Raw genomic sequence first — 12,887 nt, forward strand, 5'->3', positions numbered from 1 at the left:
AACTGAGGTTCAAGAACTGAAGCACAGCTACAGCCAGGGTCGGGCCCTCTATGTTCTCCACCAACTCTGACCTTCAGGGCATCTGTGAGACCTGGAAAATGGAGAAATAAAGTCCCGCCANACTCTGACCTTCAGGGCATCTGTGAGACCTGGAAAATGGAGAAATAAAGTCCCGCCAGATACAGTGCCCTTCACCTCATACAAATTCACAGTTTTTGTAGGTCTGAGCTGTTTGGATTAATTTTATGTTTTCTATTTTTACTACTACTGCTGCCAGAAAAGAAATAAACAATAATAATGATTAACAGTAACATGTGTTATTGTCTGGAGGGTGTTTGTCACAGAATGTCAGGATTGACACCCTGTTGTTTAAGATTAAAATGGGGCTGGATGCAGTGGCTCATGTCTGTAATCCCAGCACTTTAAGAGGCCGAAGTGTGTGGATCACCTGGTCAGGAGTTTGAGACCAGCCTGGCCAACATGGTGAAACCCCGTCTCTACTAAAATCACAAAAATTAGCCAGGCATGGTGGTGCATGCCTGTAGTCCCAGCTACTCAGGAGGCTGAGGCAGGGGAATTGCTTGAACCTGGGAGGTGGAGCTTGCAGTGAGCCAAGATCACATCACTGCACTCCAGCCTGGGCAACAGAGCAAGACTCCGTCTCAAAAATATAAATTAAAAATAAATAAAATAAAATAAAATAAAATAAAATAAAATAAAATGGAATGATCTCAAACATCATCCAAAGTGCGTGTCTCCGCTCTTCCCCAGGGATTCTGGGGTAGGGAAAGCTTACCGCTCTCCCACTTACCTCCAACCCCAAGTCTCTGCTTCCTCTGACACTGCCCAGTCTTCAGATTATCTAGTTATCTTTACCGGTGACTGTATTGACACACAGCATCTTCTCCATCAGCACAGCTTCCACTTACACCAGGCCTCTGCATATAAAGTAGACGTAACTAAAAGTTTGGGAAGTTTGTGGGGACTCCTAACAGAAGTAACCTAACACTGACTCATGGATATCCTCTGCTGAGGAATTCTCTTTGCATTTCTGCCAGCTCAGACTGCAGGCATCTGCCATGTTGCTAGAATCTGGCTTCCAGGCCTCTTTCTTCCCACTCTGGATGACAAAATAAATGAATGAATGAATGAATAAATATTCACATTTATATGTAAGATATGTGTGCATATATGTGTCTTGGTGTTTATATTTATATGTAAATATATGCGTGTGTATATATGTACACATTCACATACATATATATAAAAAAGTAAAAATTTTGGCAGAACCACTCAGTTCTCCCTTTGTCCCTTTGTTCTGCTCTCTCCTTATTGATCCCATCCTGGGGTTTGACTTTTCATTGCCTCGTGACCCACTAAAGGGTTTATTAGAACAAAGATAATCCCCTTCCTCATAGGAATTCTGTTGCCAGTTGCCGGAAAACTCAGAAACCCCACTAACCTAGCATTTGTGGAGTCTCCCATTGTTCCTGAGCACTGGACACACTTTGTTTCCTTTAATCCTCACTGGAACACTTCGACGCAATTGTTGTTATTCTCCTCATTTTGTAGATGAAGACCTGAGCTTCAGAGAGATCCAGTTCATTGCTTGAGCTCCAATAGCGAGTAAAGCCTATAAGGACAAAGCAGGGACAAAATCCCTGATTCCCTCATTCTAAATCAGAACTTCCCCTTCTTCAGATAGTCCTCCATCCTGGATGCACATTAAAATGAGGGGCTTTAAAAACATCAGAGCTGGGCCTCCACCCTTGTACTGTGGGGGTGATGCCCAGGCAACTGCGTATTTAGAAAGCTTCCTCTGTGATCCTAAAATGTAGCATTGCTCAGCGGCACATTGGTTCCAGCATATCAACCTTCCAGCCAGAGGAATTGAGTACTGTCACACACACACAAAGGCAAAGGTGATGCTCCCAGCTTTTCTGGACCACGGAATATGCACCACCCTGCAACCTCACCTAACCTGCTTCTAAACGTTTTCAGACCCCAATTTGATAACATTTCAGATGACCATTTACTTGTCCAACAGGTCTTTCCACGATCCTACTTTTCCTTATCCTCTTTTTCCTCTTCACAGGCATAAAACGGCGTTCTCACAGCTCACCAGCCCCAAGCACCAGCTCCACGAGTCGCCTTACATTGCCAGGTGGGTAAACAGCATTGCACCATTATCTTAGTGACCACAGACAACGGAAAGGACTAGTTTCTCGGGAATTGAGTTGATAAACTGAGAACCTGGCCCCATAGTTATCCAGTCTACTCACATTATCAGAGAGCTTTGTCTCTGTCACCCAAATTTGTGAGGTCCCTCTAGGAATGGGCATAAATATTTCTATAGTTGGTTCACAATCTCCCCCACTCGCCTATGGAAAAAATAGAATTTTGGTCCTCTTTGATGTTCATCTGGACATGTTATGGAAGGATCTGCCTTTTAGAGGCAGATAGTGCAAAGGAAGTAGTGTGAGCCTGTGGTGAGATTGAGACCCAGATTTAAATCTCGGCTTTGCTGTGTTCAAATTGTGTGCTCCCTCACACGTGCTTCTTCAGCTTCTTGGAACTTCTGTTTTCTCATCTGTCTGGGAAAACAAAAGAATTAGAAACAATGCTTGTAAATTTAGCCTAGTATTGACAGAGTGCTCACAATAATCTCTACCATTGAGAAATATGGAAGGCATGTATGACCTCTGTTTGACCCAATCTAACATGTACTGGCAAATCATAAGTATTCATGAGGATCGAGTATGAGTATTGTTTAATGTAAGGGGCACCTATTGATCATTCTATCTCCATGCATGTGCTTACATTCTCAACTACAATTTAATTTTTATTTAATTTTAACAAGCAGAATTTGGAAAAGCACATCTGTTTGGGGTAAGGAAAGGTTATAAAAGATAAATACCATCAATGAAGAAAATTTTAAAAATAATAAATTTAAGAAGGAAAAATGTCTCCAATAATGCTACCACTCAGAGTTAACCAAGATTACCTCTCCCTCCAGTCTTTATTAAATACTTTTTCTCTAGATTTGAATTAGAGTAATACTTTATGTAGAGTTTTGTTTCCTTCCTTTTAAAGCTTACCACTACATTATGAGATTTTCCTCATGTTATTAAGTACTTTAACAAGTATTTCAGTAATTGACTAACATTTCTATGACTATGCCACAGTTTATTTATACATCTATTGATAATTTAGCATTTATATAACATGCATTTTATAAGTGACCTTACATTCTTGTACATAAATCTTCTGAGTCTGTAAGTATGGATTTACCATAGGTTCCTCTAGGTAAGGTTACCGGCTCAAAGAATACATACATATTTAGGTTCCTGACACATTATTACCAAAGTGATTTTCAGAAAGATGGTATTAATGTATGGTTTCAGCATGAGTTTGTCCATTTCATGATCCCCTTGCTAATGCTAAACATTATTTTCAATACCTTACTGATTTGATAAGAAAAAATGATATCGACGTTTGGTTTGAATTTATCTTTCTATTTAAAAATACTTTTTTTTTTTAGTGTCAATTCACCTCTACATTTCTTATTTGGGGAATTACCACATTTCATCCATTCTGAGAGGCACATTGCCTTGCATCTTAACCCATTTTAGATTGGGATGTTTTGCAGTCAATGGTGTGTGATAATTCAATTACCAGCATTTTTTTTTCTTGGTTGTACATGAAAAAATAGTTCATTTTACAGTTAGTGGCATTTTAAATGAAATATGACTTATGTCTGCCTGCTTTTTTAACTTCAATTTCTGTAGCTCCCTCACCCAAGTCAAACAAGTGGACTCTGCATCCGCTGAATAACCCTTGAACTTTTCTTACCTCTGTGACCGCCCCGGATTCTCCTTATTCTCATCTTCCCTTTATTAATTTCTCTTTGCAGTCCTGTCAAAATCATCTAGGTGGAATTAACAGTGCACTACAATGGTTTGCTTATAAATCCTGTTGTCTATTGATAGGTGGCTTTTTCCATGATGAGGACTGTGTTATTCCTTTCTGCCGCCAGTGCTGCCAAGGTGGCAGGCACTTATTGGGTGTACATTAATGTTTCTAAACTGGGTACATGGTGCATGAGTGAGCAGCCTCCCATTTAGTTTATGACTACACAGAAGGGAATCATCCTCATAAAAAAGGCTCATCTTAAAGTTTGGGTTTGCTCAACTCTACTAACTTGCTTTTAGTAGTGAGGAGACGTTGCTCTGTAGTCTCTGGAAGCCCCTCACATCTTGTCTCTGCTTGAGGTTATTATGCTCTTGGGACTACAGAGCATCAGGAGGAAATCAGCTTTGTTTTTTTTTTTTTTTTTTTTTTTTGAGATGGAGTCTCGCTCTGTTGCCCAGGCTGGAGTGCAGTGGCGTGATCTCGGCTCACTGCAAGCTCCGCCTCCTGGGTTCAAGCCATTCTCCTGCCTCAGCCTCCCAAGTAGCTGGGACTACAGGCACCCACCACCACGCCTGGGTAATTTTTGGTATTTTCGGTAGAGACGGGGTTTCACCGTGTTAGCCAGGATGGTCTCGATCTCCTGACCTCGTGATCTGCACACCTTGGCCTCCCAAAGTGCTGAGATTACAGGCGTGAGCCACCGCGTCCAGCTGGAACTCAGCTTTAAACCAAGCAAATCCAGTGTGAAGTGATGGTGTTTGCTCCTGACAAGGTCATAGCCTTGCTAGGTCAGGTGGGACTTCTGAGGGCATCCTTGTCACCTCCAAGAATATGCAGAGCTGTCCTGGGACCCACTTGCTCTGCTGGGGACTCAGGGATGGCCACTGGGTTCCCAAGGCCTCTGACTCAGAATCACAGCTACCTTGTCTTTAGCCATCCAAAATGGTCCCAAAAGGAGTGTCTTAGGCTCTGAGTTCTGAGCATCTCCAAAGCCTACAGGGTGGTAAAACACACTCCTCTGCCCTACAGGACTTGAGGGATGGTCAGAGGTGGAAGTGGGTAGTTCTCAAAACACCAGACATAATTAACCTGTGTAACTGCTACTACACAGTGTGCAGATTGACACCGTAGGACAGAAGCTGCAGGGCAGCTGTGCTCCACATCCTGAGGGGTGTAGGGAAGGAGCTGGAATCATGCTTTCACTAGCAGATGTGCTCACCACCTCATTGCAATACCCAGCTCTCTGCTTCCCTTCTTGCCTCAGGAGCATCACAGATGCCTCCCTCTGGCTTGTGTGCCATGGGGTCCCCTCCCCATGCATGCTGACTCCTGCTCACAGCTCCATCTTACCATCTCACAGCTGTAGAAGAGATGATTCTTCTGAATGACCACCAATAGAAACTTTTAAAAACCTTTGATTTTATAGCCAGTGAATGGATTTAGTTGGAATTTTAGTGTTTTATATTTCCACAACACCACCTACATGACTAGATTCAGTGCAGTCAAATCAATCTGCTGTAGGCTGATCAAATTCAGTCATTAGGAGATGAAAACATTTGCTTTTAATTCCAGTCAAGATGGTCGAGTAAGTTCATTTTTTGACAAACACTCTTCTGCTCAAACACACGAAAAGGTAGGTAAAATTATAACAAAAAATGTATTTTTAAAAGCTAGTGCCAGAGACAAACAACTCTGGGAACCAGAAAAAAAAGAAAACTACAGAAGCCCTGGGACAGCTGTGATCCATGTCCTGAGTAAGGAGTGGTAGGAAGGAGCTTGAATCCTGTGGAGCAAAAGGGACTATAAGTGCTCCAGAGGACACTGGTAATCAGAGCCTGGGCTATAACCTGAATACAGGGCATGGGGTGGACAGGCTGAAACAATTGCTGCCAACCTGTTTCTTCCAAGCTACAGCTTAATAATATTAACAGGAAGCTGTTGGCCTAGAGAGATGGATGGATATTGGGACAGCTTTTCTGCCAGACTGAGCTAGCTTTGGAATTGGATCTGCAATATCCCAATATGATTATAGAGGATTAGTCATAAAGTGCCATTATAAGGCTCTGTAGTGGAAGTTTAAGAGATGAGGTGGAAGTAACTACAAAACTCTAGACAGGCAAGAGAGAGAGAAAGAACACAAAACCCAAATATCTTCTACTTGAAATTAGCCAAAATGTCACAGGCAACAAAAGAAGCAATAGATAAATCGGACTTCATTAAAATTAAAAACTTTTTGTACATCAAAAGATACATAATACAGTGAAAAGGCAACTGAATATGAGAAAATATTTTCAAATTATATATTTGATAAGGGGTTAATATCCAGATATAGAAAAGATATAAAGAACTCTGGCAGCTCAACAGCAGCAGCAACAACAACAAAAAAAGCAAAACCCAATTAAAAAATGGCCAAGGGACTGGAATAGACATTTCTCCAGAGAAGATCTACAAATGGGCCAATAAGCACATAGAAAGATGCCAGTCATTAGGGAAATGCAGATCAAAGCCACAGGGAGATGCCACTTCACACCCATTAGGATGGCTACCATAAAACACAAACAGAAAACAGCAGGTATTCGTGAGGGTGTGGAGAAATGGGAACCCTGGTATATTGCTTCTAGGAACAGAAAATGACACAGCTGCTGTGAAAAATGGTCTGGCCAAAGGCAAAGTCAAGAAGCAGGGAAGTGTGGCTTGCCAGGGGGAGGAGCAGTACAGGTTAGAAAGCAAGGGGCACAGGTACAGGAGGAAGAATTGGTGCCAGTAGCAGAGTGTACCGCAGAAATCGGCAACTGGAACATGAATTTCTTCCAGAAGGAGTTAATTTTTGGTGCAGGCTGTTAAACACTTCAAAATGTAATTAGGATACTCAAAGAGCCAAATGGAGGAAAAATTATCCTAAAAACAATAAAGAAAAATTGTACAGAAACCAGGAAGAGCAGAGATCATGTAAAAGAAGTGATTCAAAATCTGAAATTTTAAAAAAGGAAGCAAACATATAGTCATTACAATTTTAAAAAAGAAAAAAACTATCAGTTGATAGTATAAATTCAAGGTAGAACACCGTGGAAAAGATAATGTTGGAGGATAGTCCTGAGGACTTTACACCAAATATAGCATAGAGAGGGAACCATATTAAAAAATGAAGGATTGTGAACCATAAAATTCTTAGAAGGAAACAGCTGGGCGCGGTGGTTCACGCCTCTAATCCCAGCACTTTTGGAGGCCAAGGCAGGCGGATCATTTGAGGTCAGGAGTTCGAGACCAGCTTGACCTACATAGTGAAACCCTGTCTCTACTAAAATACAAAAATTAGCCAGGCATGGTGGTGGATGCATGTAATCCCAACTACTTGGGATGCTGAGGCAGGAGAAACACTTAAACAAAGGGGGTGGAGGTTGCAGTGAGCCAAGATCATGCCACTGCACTCCAACCTGGGTGACAGAGCAAAACTCCATCTCCAAAACAAAAAAAAAAAAAAAAAAAATCTTAAAAGAAAACATAGAGGTAAATCCTCATGACCTTGGATTTGGCAGTGGTTTCTTAGATATAACAACATATAAACAACCAAGAAAAAATTAGGTAATTGGACTTCATTAAAATAAGAAACTTTTGTGCTTTGGAAAAACTATCAAGAAAGTGGAAAGGCAATTCACAGAGAGAAAATATTTGTGAATTACATATCTGATGAGGATTTTCTATCCGGAATATGTAAAGAACTCTTACAACTCAACAATAAAAAGACAACCCAGTTAAAAAGTGGCAAAGGATTTGAACAAACATTTCTCCAAAGAAGATATACAAAAGACATATGAAAAAGATGTTCAACATTATTAATCATTAAGGAATACACATCAAAACCACAGTGATACACCACTTCACATGCACTAGGATGCTATAATAATAATATTTTAAAAATACTGAAATAACAAGTGATGGTGAAGATGTGGTGAAATTAGCACCCTCATATGTTGCTGGTGGGAATGTAAAATGGTGCAGCCACTTTAGAACACAGTTTGGCTGTTTTTCAAAAAGTTAATCATAGAGTGACTTAAATGAAGTACTGCCACATTTTACAACGTGGATGAACCTAGAGAACATTTTGCTAAGTAAAAGAAGCCAGACACAAAAGGTCACATATTGTATTATTCCATTTACACAAAATACCCAGAATGGGCTAATCCATAGAGACAGAAAGTAGACTACTGGTTGTCAGGGGCTGGGGAGAGAAGAGAGCAGAGAGTGACTTCTCATGGATATGGGGTTCTTTTTAGGGGTGATGAAAATATTCTGGAATTAAACAGTGATAGTTGTGAAACATTATGAATACAGTAAAAATCCTTGAAATGTACACCTCAAAAGCACAAAATTTACGGTTTATGAATTATATCTCAATAAAAAGTTTAAAAGCATGGAAGATAGACAAATTGCTGTAAACTACTTCTCTCAGAAATTTTAGTAGAGTATGGAGAAAGTGGTGGGAAAGCAATATTTCAACAAAGAGGTAATAATTTCCCAGAAGTAAAGAAACACTCAAATTCTTAGATGGAAAGTGCATCTCCAGTGCCATAACTAAACAAAAACAAATTCATACCTGAAGACATTGTATGACATTGCCCAAAGCTACATCAAGGGTGAGAAAACTTTAAATGCTATGAGAGGCTGATTATGTGCAGGAAAGATGCAAGTAATCAACTGACAGCAAAATTTGCATTGGTAACAGCAGAAGCCAGAAGACAATGAAGAATATATCTTCCATATGCTGAGGGAAAATAGAGCAGTATGTAATAGTTAAAATAGCTAAATTATTGCTTATGAGTGAAGACACATTAAAACATTTTCAGGTATACAATGATAATTTACCACTCACAGACAGACTTTCATTAAAAAATGTGTTAAGGGTAGGCACGATGGCTCACACCTGTAATCCCAGCACTTTGGGAGGCTGAGGTGGGCAGATCACCTGAGGTCAGGAGTTCAAGACTAGCCTGGCCAATGTGACAAAACCCCATCTCTATTAAAAATACCCAAATGTCCATCAGTGACAGATTGGATTAAGAAAATGTGGCATATATACACCATGGAATACTATGCAGCCATAAAAAAGGATGAGTTTGTGTCCTTTGTAGGGACATGGATGCAGCTGGAATCCATCATTCTTAGCAAACTATCACAAGAACAGAAAACCAAACACCGCATGTTCTCACTCATAGGTGGGAACTGAACAATGAGATCACTTGGACTCGGGAAGGGGAACATCACACACCGGGGCCTATCATGGGGAGGGGGGCGGGGGGAGGGATTGCATTGGGAGTTATACCTGATGTAAATGACGAGTTGATGGGTGCAGCACACCAACAAGGCACAAGTATACATATGTAACAAACCTGCACGTTATGCATATGTACCCTACAACTTACAGTATAATAATAATAAATAAATTAAAAAAAAAAAAAAAAAAAAGAAGTTACAATAATGACATACAACTTTTTAATAAACACAATTAGAAAGCATTTACATGTTTACAAGATCTGCTACTATGGAATGGAATTACAAATTAAACTGTGCTACAGTTTCACATAGTAATATATCATGAATGTATCTACATGACTAAAACAATTGTTCCATTTTTAATTTAATATTGCTAATTAACCTTTCCTATCTTTGTTTACATTTTCACATAGCAGAATATCTTTTTCTCAAATAAATTCTTGTGCTAATTATCTTTTTAAAAAAAAAAAAAAAATACAAAAATTAGCCAGGTGTGGTGGCATGTGCCTGCAGTCCCAGCTACTCAGGAGGCTGAGGCACGAGAATTGCTTGAACACGGGAGGCGGAGGTTGCAGTGAGCTGAGATTATACCACCACACTCCAGCCTGGGCCACAGATCAAGACTCCATCTCAAAAAAACCAAAAAAACAAAAAAACAAAAAACAAAAACAAAACAAAAAAAAAACATGTTAAGGGAAGTATGTCAACAAGAAGAAAAGTGAACCCACAAGGAAGGTGTGAGACACAGGAATTAGTGGTGAGCACATCAGTAAATAAAACATGTTGGTAAATTTGAGTGACTAATCACCATAAAATAACATCTAATTTTTGTGTTAAAATAGGAAAGAGAAGCTATAGACGGAAGGAGGGATATTTCAATATGGACCTAAAGAGTGCTAAGATCTATCTTGTCTTTGGTCAGAACTTTGTAATTTTGTAACTTTTTAACACAAAGGATCATCAGTAGAATAATAGAAACATAATAGCATTGTTATTCACTGAATATTTGTGTTCCTACCAAATTCATATGTTAAAATCCAATCCCCAGTGTTGCAGGGGCCCATCCCACAGACCCCGACCCAACAACAGATGAATAACATACACTGACACAGATACTATGCTTCTCAGTCCAGCTGAGAGTCCGGGTCGCTTACAGACCCCAAGGAGAATGCTGTAAACAGTGACAACCGCAGCCCGGCCCACACTCACTGGCCTTCTCGGCATTTATTCAGCACACATTAAATGACAAAAGTCTCAAGTAAACACCACTAGAAGGTAATTACCATTGCCAACCCCCCAAGTAGAGAGCAATCATGCACCTGCTGATGGCAAAGGTTAGTCTTAGGACCACATGAGTAAACAAGCTATTTAGATAGACTCCTCTACATCCCTATGTTAATTACCCTTGCTATAGCTCAAAGAGGATTAGGTTGCCTTCAGCCGTAACTCTATCCTGTGGCTTTTGCTAAAACCTTCTGGCCTTCCAAGAAGGTTTATTTTACAATTTTTCTCAACATCCTGACTGAACCCCTACATAATGTGATGATGTTTGGAGGTGGAGGCTTTGGGAGGTAATCAGGTCATGATGGGATTAGTGACCTTATAAAAGAGACCCCAGAGAGCTAGCTTGCTCTGTTTTTACCATATGAGGGCACAACAAGAAGTCAGCAGTCTGCAACCTGGAAGAGGAAGACGGCCCTCCCTAGAAGCCAACTGTGCTGGAAACATAATCTTGGACTTCCATCCTCTAGAACTGCAAGAAATAAATTTCCGTTGTTTGTAACCCACTCAGTCACAGTACTTTGTTATAGCAGCCCAAGCTGACTAAGCCAAGTGTATTAGTCAGTTCTTGCATTGCTATAAAGAACTATCTGAGACTGAGTAATTTATAAAGAAAAGAAGTTTAATTGGCCTACAGTTCTTCAGGCTGTACAGGAAGCATAGTGGCTTCTTCTGAGGAGGCCTTGGGAAAGTTGCAGTCATGGCAGAAGGTGAAGGGGGAGCCAGCACTTCACATGGCCAGAGCAGTGGGAAACAGGAGGAGGTGCCACACACTTTTAAATGACCAGATCTCATGAGGAATCACTCACTATCATGAGAACAGTACCAAGGGGGAAATCCACCCCCATGATCAAATCATCTACCACCAAGCCCCACCTCCAACATTGGAGATTACAATTGGACATGAGATGTGGGATGGGACACAGATCCAAACCATATCAGCAGGCGCCTAAATCAACAAATGAATAACAATAAACAAAGAGAATGTATCAACTTAATAGAAGGCAGAAAGGAAGATAGAAACAAAGAATAAAGAATGATAAACACAAAACAAGATTTAACAGTAGAAATGAGTCCAAAAATATCAGGAATAACAATAATTGCAAGTGGCTTCAACTTACTTTTCAAATATAGAGGTTATTTGATGAGATTAGAAAGAAAAAATCCAGGTCTATCTTGCTTTTAAGAGATGCCTTAAAAAAACTTTTGCCGTACATTAGGTTTCCTAATGTACGGCAAAAGAAATTGCATGCAAAATATAACGCTAGTTCTTTGAAAACATTCATCCATTTTAACATTTGTATAGCATTTTATAATGCAAATATTCCAAAGACATATAATCATCTCCTATTGATGGTTGTCTTCCACTTTTTGCTATTACAAACAATGTTGAGCATAATGTTGAGCAAGTGAAGCAAGTTGCAATAAGATATATGCTTTCTATGTTCTCACTCATACATGGGAATTGAACAATGAGAACACTTGGACACAGGATGGGGAACATCACACAGTGGGGCCTGTCATGGGGTGGGGGGGGAGGGGTAGCATTGGGAGATATACCTAATGTAAATGACGAGTTAATGGGTGCAGCACACCAACATGGCACATGTATACATACGTAACAAACCTGCATGTTGTGCACATGTACCATAGAACTTAAAGTATAACAATAATAATAAATAAATAAAATAATTAAAAAGATACATGCTTTCTAATGCAATTTATATTGTTTTAAAACATGCAGAAATATTAGATATTTTGTGGATGCAAATGCAATAATTTCATACATATATGCACAGCAATGATAAATACCAAATTCTGGAGGATGGCTTTTCCAGAGGGAAGAGAGGGAAGTATCATAGAGGGGATCTACTGGGTAACTTAATTCTATCTGTGTTAATTTCTTTCAAAAAATGTTTGAGCAAATGTAAAAATTATTAAGATTTTATTAAACTGTATTGAGAGGATAGGTATTTGTTATATCATTGTTTATACATTTCTGAATGCTTAATGATTTTAAAGATTTTTTCTTTTTCTTTTTCTTTTTTTTTTTTTTTTTTGAGACAGAGACTCGCTCTGTCACCCAGGCTGGAGTGCAATGGCGTGATCTTGGCTCACTGCAAGCTCCGCCTCCTGGGTTCACACCATTCTCCTGCCTCAGCCTCCCGAGTAGCTGGGACTACAGGTGCCTGCCACCACGCCCGGATAATCTTTTTGTATTTTTAGTAGAGACGGGGTTTCTCTGTGTTAGCCAGGATGGTCTCGATCTCCTGACCTCGTGATCCGCCTGCCTTAGCTTCCCAAAGTGCTGGGATTACAGGCGTGAGCCACCATGCCCGGCCATATTAAAGAATTTTTAGTGGAAAATCTGTGGCTGTTTGGCAAAACACTTTTGTTTAGTTTTATTAAGGTAGACATGATTT

General features: G+C 39.9%; 1 protein-coding gene across 4 annotated transcripts in view; it reads left to right on the forward strand.

The window, feature by feature from the left end:
- PDE1C (phosphodiesterase 1C) overlaps positions 1-12,887 on the forward strand; it is a 661,967-nt gene that overhangs the window by 634,172 nt on the left and 14,908 nt on the right. For all 4 annotated transcript variants that reach the window (XM_025380634.1, XM_025380635.1, XM_025380638.1 and 1 more), the window contains exon 18: positions 2,096-2,164. In XM_025380634.1, coding sequence (XP_025236419.1) covers positions 2,096-2,164 — 69 coding nt within the window. The remainder of the gene's footprint in view (positions 1-2,095; positions 2,165-12,887) is intronic.

Source organism: Theropithecus gelada, chromosome 3 (assembly GCF_003255815.1).
Source record: "Theropithecus gelada isolate Dixy chromosome 3, Tgel_1.0, whole genome shotgun sequence".
NCBI lineage: Eukaryota > Metazoa > Chordata > Mammalia > Primates > Cercopithecidae > Theropithecus > Theropithecus gelada.